At 40.3% G+C, this 15,782-nt stretch overlaps 1 protein-coding gene across 5 annotated transcripts in view; it reads left to right on the top strand.

Moving 5' to 3' along the window:
• Positions 1-15,782, top strand: part of PRIMPOL (primase and DNA directed polymerase) — a 57,331-nt gene that overhangs the window by 6,664 nt on the left and 34,885 nt on the right. For all 5 annotated transcript variants that reach the window (XM_079908995.1, XM_079908996.1, XM_079908994.1 and 2 more), the window contains exons 4-5: positions 3,460-3,607; positions 7,917-8,204. In XM_079908995.1, coding sequence (XP_079765121.1) covers positions 3,460-3,607; positions 7,917-8,204 — 436 coding nt within the window. The remainder of the gene's footprint in view (positions 1-3,459; positions 3,608-7,916; positions 8,205-15,782) is intronic.

The following is a 15,782-nucleotide window of genomic DNA, read 5'->3' as shown; positions in this document are numbered from 1 at the left end:
TTTATCATGTAATGGAGGATAATAAGTTAGGATAGATTTAGCTGCCATAATAAAGACCTAAAATTAAAGGGGCATAAACAAGATAGAAAGTTATTTCTCTCATGAAACACCTGGATGTGACTCCATTGTATTAGGGGACTAGGCCTATTGCTTTGCTCTTCCTAAGATGCCATTATTTACATTGTCCAAGATGGCTCAGCATTGCTGTGTCTACATTTTAGACAGTAGAAAATGGGGAAGGGGTGAGCATGCCCCTTTCCTTTAAGATTATAATGTAGAAGTGGAATATTTTCCTTCTGCTCACATCCTGTTGGCCAGAACTTAATCACATGGCCACACCTTACTGCAAGGGAGTCTGGGGAACATGGTCTTTATTCTCGATGACCTCATATCTAGCTAATAATCAGGGTTCTATTTACAGAAGCAGGAGAGAACAGATCCTGAGGGATATTCTCTATGATATAGAGGAAACCTATCAAAATAATCACAAAAATTGCAGCTGTGTAAGTACTACAAGTAGAGGTAGAATATATATGGGGCAATTTGATGTAGATAAGGAAATTGAGGAAGACTTCTCTGAGAAAGAATTTACTGAAGAAGAGTAGGATCAGAGAGCATGATGGGAGGTGGTATGCTATAATACCAAAATAACATTAATAAACACAATTTACTGCATAACTATTCGGTATCTAAGTGTTTGGCAGTGTACAGACATTTTTGCTAATTCCAAGATAACCCTGTGTGGTGTTTCTTTTTTTTTTTTTAAACATCTTTATTGGAGTATAATTGCTTTACAATGGTGTGTTAGTTTCTGCCTTATAACAGAGTGAATCAGTTATACATACACATATGTCCCCATGTTTCCCCTCTTGCATCTCCCTCCCTCCCACCCTCCCTATCCCACCCCTCTAGGTGGTCACAAAGCACCGAGCTGATCTCCCGGTGCTATGCGGCTGCTTCCCACTAGTTATCTGTTTTACATTTGGTAGTGTATATATGTCCATGCCACTCTCTCACTTCGTGCCAGCTTACCTGTCCCCCTCCCTGTATCCTCAAGTCCATTCTCTAGTACGTCTGCATCTTTATTCCCGTCTTGCCCCTAGGTTCTTCATGACCTTTTTTTTTTTTAATATTCCATATATATGTGTTAGCATACTGTATTTGTTTTTCTCTTTCTGACTTACTTCACTCTGTATGACAGACTCTAGGTCCATCTACCTCACTACAAATAATTTCATTTGTTTTTATGGCTGAGTAATATTTCATTGTATATATGTGCCACATCTTCTTTATCCATTCATCTGTCGATGGACACTTAGGTTGCTTCCATGTCCTGGCTATTGTAAATAGAGCTGCAGTGAACATTTTGGTACATGTGTCTTTGAATTATGGTTTTCTCAGGGTATATGCCCAGTAGTGGGATTGCTGGGTCGTATGGTAGTTCTATTTGTAGTTTTTTAAGGAACCTCCATACTGTTCTCCATAGTGGCTGTATCAATTTACATTCCCACCAACAGTGTAAGAGGGTTTCCTTTTCTCCACACCCTCTCCAGCATTTATTGTTTGTAGATTTTTTGATGATGGCCATTCTGACTCGTGTGAGATGATATCTCATTGTAGATTTGATTTGCATTTCTCTAATGATTAGTGATGTTGAGCATCCTTTCATGTGTTTGTTGGCCATCTGTATATCTTCTTTGCAGAAATGTCTATTTAGGTCTTCTGCCCGCTTTTGGATTGGGTTGTTTGTTTTTTTGATATTGAGCTGCTTGTAAATTTTGGAGATTAATCCTTTGTCAGTTGCTTCATTTGCAAATATTTTCTCCCATTCTGAGGGTTGTTTTTTCATCTTGTTTATGGTTTCCTTTGCTGTGCAAAAGCTTTTAAGTTTCATTAGGTCCCATTTGTTTATTTTTGTTTTTATCTCCATTTCTCTAGGAGGTGGGTCAAAAGGGATCTTGCTGTGATTTATGTCATAGAGTGTTCTGCCTATGTTTTCTTCTAAGAGTTCAATAGTGGCTGGCCTTACATTTAGGTCTTGAATCCATTTTGAGTTTATTTTTGTGTATGGTGTTAGGGAGTGTTCTAGTTTCATTCTTTTACATGTACCTGTGCAGTTTTCCCAGCACCACTTACTGAAGAGGCTGTCTTTTCTCCACTGTATATTCTTGCCTCCTTTATCAAAGATAAGGTGACCATATGTGTGTGGGTTTATCTCTGGGCTTTCTGTCCTGTTCCATTGATCTATATTTCTGTTTTTGTGCCAGTGCCATACCTGTGTGGTGTTTCTTAGTACCTTCGTTTTGCAAAAGAGAAGACTGAGGCTTCAGAAGTGACTTGTTCTGTGGCTGCACAGCTGATGCTTTTAAGCAGTTACGTGTGCCAGCATTGGGCCAACTCTTTACTCCCATTTTCTCTTTGCTCCCTACAACAACCTGAAATGTTAGGTTCTATTATTATCCCATTTTGCAGTTGAGGAATGTTAGGTTTGGACTTGACTAAAGCGACAGAGCTGGTAAGTGGCAAAGCCAGAACTCAAACCTTTCTGACTCCTAATCGTGTGCTCCTAACCCTGTGCTCGCTACCTTCCTATGATGCGTAACTGCTTTCATTAGTAGCATCACCTAGCCCTGGAGGCCACATTCTCGGACGTAGATTTGGGCTTAGTGTGCATGAGCAACTTTCTGAAAACTAAAACTAGAAACAATGGAATTGTGACTTTTTAACTCATAGATAATATTTAAAGAGATGCTTAGGACTTCCCTGGTGGCACAGTGGATAAAGACTCTGTTGCTCCCAATGCAGGGGGCCTGGATTCGATCCCTGGTCAGGGAACTAGATGCCACATGCATGCCGCAGCTAAGGAGCCCACCTGCCGCAACTAAGACCTGGTGCAACCAAACAACAAATAAATAAATACATAAATAAAATTTATAAAAAGAGGTGCTTAAAAAGAAATATTTTTATTTTGATTTTAGAGATTAATGTATAAGATAAATTGAATTCTGAGAGGCCTTTAACCCTGAGAGCCTATGCATTTTTTTTTTTTTTTTTTTTTTTTGGCGGTACGCGGGCCTGTCAATGTTGTGGCCTCTCCCATTGCGGAGCACAGGCTCCGGACGTGCAGGCTCAGCGGCCATGGCTTACGGACCCAGCCGCTCCTTGGCATGTGGGATCTTCCCGGACCGGGGCACGAACCTGTGTCCCCTGCATCGGCAGGTGGACTCTCAACCACTGCGCCACCAGGGAAGCCCGAGCCTATGCATTTTTAACATAAACATGTATAATAATTTAAATATGTATATTTCAGTACATAAGTAATTCAGTAAAATTGTTATGTAATAATCTGATACCAAAATAAAAAACAGATTAGACTTGTACCAAGATATTTGAATTTTCCTCATGGAAAAATTTTGAAACAAAAAACACTAATTATTGATGTTTTACTTGTGTTTTCAGCATGTTTGTAGAGCACTTCAACAGTTTTACAGGGTTAGTTGTTCAGCTGAAGATGTTCTCAACTTGGATTCTAGCACCAATGAAAAATTTAGCCGCCATTTAATATTTCAACTCCATGATGTGGCATTTAAAGATAATATTCATGTTGGTAAGTGTACTGTTTTTTTTAAAAAGTCACAGTTATATTAAAAACGTAAGCTTCCCTTTGCTCTTAAAGTTTTTTATTTGTCAGGTTTTATGGTCATTAACCTGTCCTAAAAAAATGAATCATGATTTTTCATGTTTTCAGGATTGGCCTTTAGTTCTAGATCTATCTTCCTATTCTAGATACATTTTAGACACATTAATGTACTCAGGATATCCTTGGCATTAGTGCCTCTTGCTGTAGATACTGGGATGGCCATGTATGCCCTGGTCCTGGTTTCTGTTCCAACAGGAGTCCTTTCAGAAGTTTTCTGGGTAATGCAGGAGAGGCCTAATTCAAGTCTTATCTGTGATGCTGACTCAGATCTGGATTTCTGACCTTCGCTTTAGCCTTGCCTTAGCTTTTAGTACATGAGAACTGGGCTTGGGTTCCAGGCCACACTAACGAAGCCTTATTTATTGTTCCAGGCCAAATCTTAGGGTTGGAGAAAAGTGTAGATGTGTAAGCCTGAAAGTGTAACCAGAGGATTAATTCCAGGACTGGACATTTAGAGATATAGGCCCAGGTATAAAATGAAGTCAGTCCAAAGGAGAACAGATAGGCAGAAAGGGAACACTGAAAACCAAGGTCTGAATAAAAGCAAAAATCCTGAGTGTGTATCAGAGCAGGGGTAGGGCAAGCAGATGATTGACTGAAGTTCAGGTAACAGGTAATCCATTTCAGAACAAGTGTCTGACAGTTTCCAGAGTACCAAAGGCAAAAGGCATGAACATAGTCACTAAAAGACTGGCATAAAAGTCAACGTCTAATTGCTAGATTAGGGTAACACTAGGTCACAGTGGCCTAGTGTGCTGTATACCTAGGACTCCTTATTATCTCCCCATTTTCTGTTAGCTTAGTTGGACATTTCTTCTCTGTCTCTTTCTTTCATCCCTTGGATATTAGTAATTGTTGAATCTGTCCTTGTCCCTTTGTTCACTCCATCTGTAACCTTAATGATCATCCACCGTCATGGCTTCAGTTCCCATCTGTGTGTTGATGACTCAAGTCTTTATGTGCAGCCAAGACAGTTCTCCCATTAAACATCCCCACACAGACACTTGAAACTCAGTGTGTCCTAGACCAGTCTCCTCATCTTTTCTCCCAAACTTGCTCCTTCTCCTGTGAGGTGTATATCCGAGTCGTACGACCATTCACCCAGTTACCCAAGTGGAAATGCTGTGTCTTGCTTACTCCTTTAGTCAGCTAGCTAGAGTGATCTGATCATACTACTGTGTGCCTCAAACCCTTCCAGGATTATTCCTTGCCTTCAGGGAAAAGTCCAGGTGTCTTAGTTTGCATGATGAGGCCCGTTGTGCACTGGCCTCATCTCTCACCACTTGGCACTTCTAACTGTCCTTCACTTAGCTCCCACGGGGGCCACATTTTCTCTAGTCCTTAGGCCTCTGCACTTTTTGACGCTGCTGTCTGACCAGTTCACCTGGTCTGTTAAGACTCAGTGTAGGTATTGTCATCTGAGAAGCCTTTTCTGTCACATCCCAAAACCCTAAGACTTAGGTTCATGTTCCCTCTGGGCTGCAGAGCGTGCCCAGTGCCTATCATGCCAAAGGGTTCACCATTCCTGGGGTAATTTCTTGTTTTGTCTTCTCTAGTCTACTTAATGTTTCTTTAGGGCATGGATTGTTTCTTATTCACTATTGTATTTCCAGAGCTTATCAGACAGTAATGTCTTTATCAGTAATAATAATATAACAGTAGCAGCAGCAGCAGCAGCTACCATAAATACAAGAAGTCATTTAATATTTGCTGAATGAATGACTGAATGTTAGGTGGCTCTGCTGTCTGGTGCGGGGGTAGAGTCCTAAGCAGGTATTTCTTTGATTCCTATTTACTCCTTGTGGTCTGCTCTGGCTCCTAGCCACGAGGCTAAGCACGGAGATTTGCTGCTAGGCGGAAGAGGAGAGTGGAAATTTGACCAGTAATGAGCAGTGTCTCCTACTGATGTTGAAGCTGGGCTTTAAATCAGATTCCATCAGGCAAAGATAAGAAAGGCTTTACTGTCAGAACAGCGTAAGCAAAAGTGTAGAGGTAAGAGTTCGTGACTAATTTGGGGAGCAGCTAGTGTGGCTGGAGTGGGAGACATGGTCAGACCTGGTAAACGGGATGCCATCTGCGGCTTCGGTCCTCCAGAATTACGAACTGTCAGAACCAGAGATGCAGAGGTTATGAAATAGTCCAGATTCACCACTTTGGTTCCCCTCCCTCAATGTATCTCTTGGTGACATTTCCACTTCCTTTTGTCAACCTTTCAGAAAGAGGAATTAGGAACTGTAAGAGCATAGAATGTTAGCAAGATGTACAAATTTGATCTCCTTGAAATACTTTCCTACCAGCCTGCCATAGAACCTGAAATTTCTGTGATCGATACGTTCTTTTGAGTTATTCCCAGCCAATAAAATTGTCCCTGTATTAATGATGAGGTGAGGGTGATACTATTGGGAAGGGCAGCAGAAAGAGTAGTTCGCTGGAGCCGGTGTTAGTATTAAGGTGGTTACACCATCCATTGTCCTAGCCCGGCCTCCTAAGCACAGTCTTGGCAACTGGTTCTGCAGCCACGCCTTCTTGGTGTCAAGTAGGTGTAATTTTACATTTCCAGGAAAATTTACTTTATCAATTTATGTTTGGACTGCTTTATTGTCCTTTGATGTATCATGATTTCTTTTTACTCAGTGTTTACCTTATTTCCCTCATTCCAGAGATAATCATGTCTGTGTATGATTGCAAGGATCAAATTCTTTTGCTTTCATTTTGATTTTTAGTTTTAGAAGATAGTGGATTTGTTTCTTTGAGGAGGGAAGTAATTAAGTCTAATTTGGAGAAAGAATTTTGAACTTAGAGCATGTGTATCTTATGATTTAAGGGTTCAATCTGTCTGGTAAATAAAGTGACAAGCCCAGACTATACCAATTTTAAAGACTAAAGTTAAGTTTTTCTTACGGTAGTGTATTTCTCCAGTATTGTTATGCGTGAAGCAACTTAACCAGATGGTTATTTGATTTTATGATACAAATTATGAGAGTTGAAAGAAGCTCTGGAGTGTCATACCATCTTTTCTATGTAAAGATAGCGCCACTCATATTTAGAGCTCTTAGAATAAATGTTGAAATACAATAGATGTATTTACTTGCTTTAGTTCTGGACTTTAGTTATTGGGCCACAACTTGCTCATGACCAGTTATCGGGAGAGGCAGGAGGAGCAAGAACCTTAAACTGATGGCTGTGAATGTCCAGGTTCTTGGGGTGCGTCATGCGAGTGAAGGAGAGAAGATATAAGTCCTGAGAAATTTGCTGACGTCCTGACATGGGGAGAGTGTGGCAGCACTGTTTACTTGTGTAAACCTTGCATTCTTTTTTTTTTTTTTTTTTAACATTAAACACACTGAAGCTTTAATAGAAGACGTTATTCAGTAATAAAGAAAATATTCAGCTGGTATCCAATTCAAAATCCTTTTAAATCCTAATCAAAGTTTTTTTTTTTTTTAACATCTTTATTGGGGTATAATTGCTTTACAATGGTGTGTTAGTTTCTGCTTTATAACAAAGTGAATCAGTTATACATATACATATGTTCCCATATCTCTTCCCTCTTGCGTCTCCCTCCCTCCCACCCTCCCTATCCCACCCCTCCAGTCGGAACCTTGCATTCTTTAATCATTGATTGTGATTGTAAATTCTACTCAATTTGTATTCATTAAAATGGTGCTTTTTTGGTGACAGAGCATTTGGCCCAGGCCCATACTAGCAACATTGACAAATTGTCTCACATTAACCTTCCCTTCTAAGATGATTTGTTTACAAGTTACACCAAACTCCCCTGTCAAAGGGAATTTAAAAAGTAAATGATTACACAAGAGGAAGGAAGTATAGGAGAGGTGCGTTACAGTTTATAATAACAACTCAGTTGTTTTTTTTTGTTTGTTTGTTTTTGCGTTACGCGGGCCTCTCACTGTTGTGGCCTCTCCTGTTGCGGAGCACAGGCTCCAGACCCGCAGGCTCAGGGGCCATGGCTCCCGGGCCCAGCCGCTCCGCAGCATGTGGGATCTTCCTGGATCGGGGCACGAACCTGTGTCCCCTGCATCGGCAGGTGGACTCTCAACCACTGCGCCACCATGGAAGACCAACAACTCAGTTTTAAAACCAGAAATTGAAAGTAGAAGCCTTACTGTGTAAAATTGTCCTGTGTAGATTTGTGCCTAGATCTTGTTATAGTTTGCAGAAAAGAATTAGATTAACCTTTTTATTTTTCCTTTAGGTAATTTTGTGAGAAAAATGTTAGAGCCTGCTTTTCACTTAATTGCTAGTGAAGATGATGATATGACTCCAGAGACAATGGGCCATGAATTTTCCCATTTTTCTGAAACACCAGTTAAACAAGGAATTTCCTTTAGCAAAAAGTCCACAGATAAGGATATGGGAGAGAGCTGGACAACGAATTCAAAGAAACTGGAGAGGCTGGGGTCAGCTAAGCAAAGCAGTCCTGATCTTTCATTTTTAATTGTGAAGAACAACGTAGGAGAAAAGCATCTTTTTGTAGATCTAGGTAAGTAGAATTGACAGCTGTCTGTTGGACTTGTGTACTTCTGTGAGAGACCAGTCAGTGTCCACCTGTCACTTTGCTTAGGATTCTTACTACCACCACTGCTCCACAACGACTGGGGTCACTAGCAGAATGTGATCAGTGAGCTCAGGTGCAGGAAATCTAGTAGGTTTCTGTTAGGAGATCTTAAAGGGGTGCTGTGGGACCTAAGCAGCAGGCTGGCCTGAGCTCCAGAAGAGAATGGTTGTGGCTGGCTCCTGCTCTGAAATGTTCACAGGATTCATGACAGGGGACAGTTGGATAGCAGTCTCCAGTGCTGCTGACAGGTTTAATTAGATGAAATAAATTGTAAAAATAGGTACAATGTAAAAATGGAGCTATTAGGTGGCAAAGTAAGCCTGGCGTTTTCTGCACTGAAGAGCTTTGCAGGGTTATTTCATCAACTTCCTCCTATGATAAAACTGGTGGCTTCTTCAGCTGTGCTCTCTTCTGCCCTGCTTGCTTCTGGTCTCTGAATCTGAGGATGTATGAAGCACTGGCACAGGACCTCAGCCTGTTTAGGTAACACACAGGCCAATCAGGACCCCTAATTCAGCTGAGCTCCAATTTGGTGAACTAAACCTCATTTTTATGTTGAGTTCTAGCTTGTGATTTGAAAAACCATAAGAGCAGCATTTTTGCCATTGATGGTTAGAGCAACTCAGAGAGCTTCAGTGTCTACAAGTTGAAGAAAAGGAGGTTTAAGCTATAAGCAAGATTACCAGGCCAATCAGGCTGAGAATAGGAAGTGTTCCTGCTGTATTGCATATCTTTCTAGCACCCCTGACAACCAAGTATAAGAATTTGGAAATAAAACAGGCATTCCTTGTTTTATGACACTTCACAGATATTGTGTTTTTTACAAATTAAAGGTTTGTGACAGCCCTGAGTCAACCACTGATATCGCAATTTTTCCAACAGCACTTACTCACTTTGTGTCTCTGTTTCACATTTGGTAATTCTTGCAATATTTTATACTTTTTCATTATTATTTGTTTTGATGATCTATGATTAGTGATCTTTGATGTTACTATGATGACTCGCTGAAGCCTCAGATGGTGGTTAGCACTTTTTTAGTTACAAAGTATTTCTTAAGGTATGTGTATTTTTAAAGACTGCTATTATACCCTTAATAGACTATAATGTAATATAAACATAACTTTTATAAGCACTGGGAAGCGAAAAAATTCGTGTGACTTTATTCTGATATTTGCTTTTATTGTGGCGTTCTGGAACTTAACCCACAGTAGGTCTGAAGTATGCCTGTAGCTTTCAGTGTGCAGGTCTTTCACCTCTTTGGTTAAATTTATTCCTAGATACTTTATTCTTTTTGATGCAATTGTAAGTGGGATTGTTTTCTTATTTTCTCTTTCGATAGTTTGTTATTAGTGTATAGAAACACCACAGATTTCTGTATATTGATTTTGTATCCTGCAGCTTTACTGACTTCATTTATTCAAACATTTTTTTGGTAGAGTCTTTAGGGTTTTCTACATATAGATGATCCCTGACTTAATGATGGTTTGACCTACCACTTTTTTTTCCCCACTTAAAATTTTTTGACTTTACAGTGGTGTAAAAGTAATGTATTCAGTGGAAACCGTACTTCGAATTTTCAGTTTTGATGTCTTCCTGGTCTAGTGATATGTGGTATAATACCCTCTTGTGATGCTGGGCAGTGACAGTTAGCTGCAGCTCACGGTCAGCCATGCAGTCAGGTGATAAGATCAGTCACAATCATTTTGTATCCAGACAACCATTCTGTTCTTTTTACTTTCAATATACTATTCAATAAATTACATGAGGTATTCAGTGCTCTATTACAGAATAGGCTTTGTGTTAGATGATTTTGCCCAACTGTAGGCTAATGTAAGTGTTCTGAGCACATCTAATGTAGGCTAGGCTAAGCTATGATATTCAGTAGGTTAGGTGTATTAAATGTGTTTTCAACTTATTTGTTGGGATGTAACCAGTTGTTAGTTGAGGCAGACCTGTATAATATCCAGTATACAATATATCTGCAAACAATGATGGTTTTACCTCTTCCTTTACAATTTGGATGCCTTTTTTCTTTCTTTTCTTGCCCAAGTGCTGTGGCTAGGACTTCCAATACTACATTGAATAAAAATGGCGAGAGTGTGCGTCCTTGTCTTGTTCCTGATCTTAGAGGAAAAGCTTTCAGTTTTTCACTGCTGAGTATTTCTAATTGTGGACTTGTCATATGTGGCCTTTATGTTGAGGTATGTTTCCTCTGTATCCGCTTTATTGAAAGTTTTTATCATAAGCGGATGTCGAATTTTGTCAAATGCTTTTTCTGCATCTGTTGAGATGATCATATGATTTTTATCCTTCATTTGTTAATGTGTTGTTACATCACATTGATTGATTTGTGGATGTTGGACTGTCCTTGCATCCCTGGAATAAATCCCACTTGATCATGGTGTATGATCCTTTTAATGTAGTGTTCAAGTTGGTTTGCTAATATGTTGTTGAGGATTTTTTGATCTATGTTCATCAGTGATATTGGCCTGTAGTTTTCTTTTCTTATGGTATCCTTGTCTAGTTTTGTTTTCGGGGAATTTTGCTCTTGTAAAGTAAGTTTGGACATGTTCCCTCTTCTGTTTTTTTGTAAGAGTTTGAGAAGGATTGGTATTCTTTGAATCTTTGATAGAATTCACATTTGAAGCCATCTGATCCTAGACTTTGCTTTGTTGGGAGGTTTTTGTTTACTGATTCAGTGTCCTTACTAGTACTTGGTCCATTCAGATTTTCGATTTCTTCATGATTCAGTCTTGGCAGGTTGTATGCTTCTAGGAATTTATTCATTTACTCTAGGTTGTCCTATTTGTTGGCATATAATTATTCATGGTAGTCTCTTATGATCCTTTGTGTCAGTTGTAACGTCTCCTCTTTCATTTCTGATTTTATTTATATTAGTCCTCTCGTTTTCTTGATGAATCTACCTAAGGTTTATCAATTTTGTTTATCTTTTCAAAGAACCAGCTCTTGGTTTCATCTTTTTGTTTTTTTTTTTTAGTCTCTATTTGTTTCTGCTCTGATCTTTTATTTCTTTCTGTCTACTAACTTTGGGCTTCATTTGGTTTTATTTTTCTAGTTCCTTGATGTATAATTTTAGATTGTTTATTTGAGATTTTTCTTGTTTCTTGAGGTAGGCCTATATCACTGTTAACTTCCCTCTTAGAACTGCTTTTGTTGCATCCTGTACATTTTGGTATGTTGTGTTTCCATTTTCTTTTATCTCAAGGTATTTTTTTATTTCTCCTTTAATTTTTGTTGACCCATTGTTTACTCATTAGCATGTTATTTAATCTCCACATACAAGTGAATTTTCCAGTTTTCTTCTTGTAATTAATTTTTAGTTTCACACCACTGTGGTCAGAAAAGATGCTTGATGTGATTTCAGTCTTCTTAAATTTGTTAAGACTTGCTGTGGCCTAACATATGATCTGTCCTGGAGACGGTTCCATGTGCATTTCAGAAGAATGTATATTCTGTTGCTTTTGAATGGAATGTTCTGTAAAGTCCATCTGATCTAATGTGTCCTTTAAGGCTAATATTTCCTTACTGATTTTCTTTCTGGATGCTCTATCCATTGAAGTAAGTGGGGTATTAAATTTTTCTACTATTATTGTATTGCTGTCTATTTCTCCCTTTAGGTTTGTTAATATTTGCTTTATATATTTAGATGCTCCTATGTTGGGTGTATATAAGTATTTACAAATGTCCTTTTCTTGTATTGATCCCTTAATCAGTTATCATTATGTAATGCTCTTCTTTGTCTCTTATTACAGTCTTTGTTTTAAGTCTGTTTTGTCTGATACAAGTATAGCTATTCCAGCTTTCTTTTTGCTTCTCTTTGTTTGGAATATCTTTTTTTACCCCTTCACTTTCAGCCTGTGTGTATCCTTATGTCTGAAGTGCATCTCTTGTAGGCAGCATATAGATAGGTCTTGTTTTGCTTTTTTGTTTGTTTTTGTTTTTTAAAGGGAAGCCAACGTTGCGCGAAGATGTGGAATCTTTTTCTTTAAAATTTATTTTTATTTTTGGTTGTGTTGGGTCTTCGTTTCTGTGCGAGGGCTTTCTCTAGTTGCGGCAGGCGGGGGCCACTCTTCATCACGGTGCACGGGCCTCTCACTATCATGGCCTCTCGTTGCGGAGCACAGGCTCCAGATGCACAGGCTCAGTAGTTATGGCTCATGGGCTTGGTTGCTCCGCGGCATGTGGGATCTTCCCAGACCAGGGCTCGAACCCGTGTTGCCTGCATTGGCAGGCAGATTCTCAACCACTGTGCCACCAGGGAAGCCCGGTCTTGTTTTTTTATTCATTTAGCCACTCTGTATCTTTTGATTGGAGAATTTAGTCCATTTACACTTAATTATTGATAGGTATGTACTTATTGCCATATTGTTAATAGTTTTCTGCTGTTTTGTAGTTCCTCTGTTCCCTTCTACTTTTCTTGCTCTCTCCCTTTGTGGTTTGATGACTTTTCTAGTGGTATACTTAGTTTCCTTTTGTCATTTTTTGTATTATCTACTATAGGTTTTTACTTTTTGGTTACCATGAGGCTTGCATATAACTTATAACAGTCTATTTTAAGTTGATAACAATCATTTAATTTTTTTGGCTGCATTGGGTCTTCGTTGCTGCGCGCGGGCTTCCTCTGGTTGCGGTGAGTGGGGGCTACTCTTTGTTGTGGTGCATGGGCTTCTCATTGCGGTGGCTTCTCTTGTTGTGGAGCATGGGCTCTAGGCATGTGGGCTTCAGTAGCTGTGGCATGTGGGCTCAGTAGTTGTGGCTGATAGGCTCTAGAGTGCAGGCTCAGTAGTTGTGACGCATGGGCTTAGTTGCTCTGTGGCATGTGGGATCTTCCCAGACCAGGGCTTGAACCCATGTCCCTGCATTGGCAGGGGGATTCTTAACCACTGTGCCACCAGGGAAGTCCCTAGTTTTATAAGTCTTAATCCACTACCTTTACTATATATTTACCTTTACCAGTGAGATTTATACTTTCCTTCTTAAAAAAAAAAAGGACTTATTTATTTATTTATTTTTGGCATGTCAGGTCTTAGTTATGGCATGCAGGATCTTTGTTGAGGCATGTGGGATCTTTGATTGTGGTGTGCGGGCTTCTCTCTAGTTGTGGTGTGTGGGTTTTCTCTCTCTAGTTGTGGCGTGCAGGCTCCAGGGCACGTGGGCTCTGTAGTTCTGGCGCTCGGGTTCCAGAGCGTGTAGGCTCTATAGTTTGCAGTACGCAGGCTCTCTGTTTGAGGTGCGTGAGCTCAGAAGTTGTGGCGCACGTGGGCTTAGTTGCCCTGCGGCATGTGGGTCTTAGTTCCCTGACCAGAGAACCTGCATCCCTGGCATTGGAAGGTGAATTCTTTACCACTGGACTACCAGGGAAGTCCCCATATGTTTTCTTGTTACTAATTAACACCCCTTTTATTTTTTCAGTTTAAGGAAGTCCCTTTAATATTTTTACAAGGCTGGTTTAGTGGTGTGGTGGTGAACTCCTTTAGCCTTTATTTATCTGGGAAACTTTCTCTCTCCTTCAATTATAAATGATAACTTCAGGTAGAGTATTCTTGGTTGGAAATTTTTTTTTATGTCAGCCAGATTGAATATATCATACCACTCCCTTCTGGAGTAATAGTCTTATGGGGGTTCCCTTGTATGTAACAAGTTTTTTCTCTTGCTACTTTAAGATTCTCTCCCTTTAACTTTTGGCATTTTAATTATAATGTGTCTTGGTATGGGTCTCTTTGGATTGATCTTATTTGGAACTCTCTGGGCTTCCTGTATCTGTATGTCCATTTCCTTCCCCAGGTTAGGGGTGTTTTCAGCCATTATTTCTTCAAATAAGTCTTCTGTTCCTTTCTGTCTCTGTCTCTTTTTTTTCCTCTAGGACTCCTTTAATGTGAATGTTAGTCTGCTTGATGTTGTCCCATAAATCCCTTAAGCAGTCTTCACTTTTTTTTCCATTCTTTTCTTTTTTTGCTGCTCTGATTGGATGAGTTCCTCTGCCCTGTGTTCGAGTTCACTGATCCTCTCTTTTCCTTCATCTAGTCTGCCATAGAACCCCTCTAGTGTATTTTTCAGTTCACTTACGGTATTCTTCAGTTCTTTGATTTATGTTTGGTACTTTCTTATATTTTCTCTTTGTTGACGTTCTCATCGTGTTCCTCCATTCTTTCCTGAGTTCAGCAAGCATCTTTATGACCATTATTTTGAACTCTTTATCAGGTGAGTTACTTTTCTCTGTTTCATTAAGATTTTTTCCCCTGAGGTTTTATCTTGTTCTTTCATTTGGAATATATTCCTCTGTTTCTTCATTTTGCTTGACTCTCTGTGTTGGTTTCTACCCATTAGATGCAACAGCCACTTCTCCCAGTCTTGAAGGGTTGGCCTTGTGTAGAAGATGAACTTTATTATTCAGTCGTGTCTTAGCTCATGTTGTCACAAACCTCTGTGCTTGTCCAAGCAGCCTATTTTTATATATATATATATATATATATATATATATATATATATATATATATATACACACTTTTTTTTTTTTTTGTGGTATGCGGACCTCTCACTGTTGTGGCCTCTCCCATTGTGAAGCACAGGCTCCAGACGCACAGGCCCAGTGGCCATGGCTCATGGGCCTAGCCGCTCCACGGCATGTGGGATCTTCCCGGACTGGGGCATGAACCCATGTCCCCTGCATCGGCAGGTGGACTGTCAACCACTGCGCCACCAGGGAAGCCCCCTATTATATTTTTAATAGCTCCTAGTAACTGAGTGTGTGCCAAGAGCAGTCAGTGCCCCAAAGGGGAGGATCTCAGTCAGCACCTAGATTCAAGCTGATTGGAAGCCAGACCTTCAGGCAGCAGCTTTTAAAAAAATGCAAATATATACACTCCTGTGGGACCACAAGCCTAAGCCCTGCTAGTCACCAGAGCCAGGCAGTCTGGCTGGGCAGGAGTCACAAAATTTGGGGCTCCAGATGAGTGTATAAGCTCCTTTCTGAGAGATACTGGTGAGCTGTAGTGAGGTGGAGGGAGAGTGCCAAGATGGTGTCCACTGGCCTCCATTCCCTAAGAGCCCCTAAGCTCCAGGACAAGCAAATAGGCCTCTTTGTTAGAAAGACTGGGGGTGTGTTTAAGTCTGCTGTCTGTGCAGTACGCTGGGAGTGATAGTCTACCAAGAGCTGTCTCTCTGATTGTTACAGCTCCATGGGACCCAGGATCACAAGCTTCCCTAACCTCTAGAGCCAGGAGATCAAGGGGTGTCTGGATGGTAGCCACAGAAAGTGTGTCACCAGCTGTGAAAACCAGGGCAGCAGATGTGTGTAGAAGCTCCCCTCTGGGAGCTACTGGCACTCTGGATCATGGCAGAGGGAGAGCACAAAGATGGTACCCACTGCTGGAGCAAGGCAGAGGGGTGGTATGAAGACGGCACCTGCTGATAAAGTAAAAAAGAAAGATGGCTCCCTCCAGCTTTAGCAAGGCAGAAGGAGAGCAGGAAGGAGGTACCCAG

The sequence above is a fragment of the Stenella coeruleoalba genome (assembly GCF_951394435.1).
Source record: "Stenella coeruleoalba genome assembly, chromosome: 21".
Classification (NCBI taxonomy): domain Eukaryota; kingdom Metazoa; phylum Chordata; class Mammalia; order Artiodactyla; family Delphinidae; genus Stenella; species Stenella coeruleoalba.
Note: the sequence above shows the minus strand (reverse complement) of the source record. Positions and strands in the feature narration are given on the sequence as shown.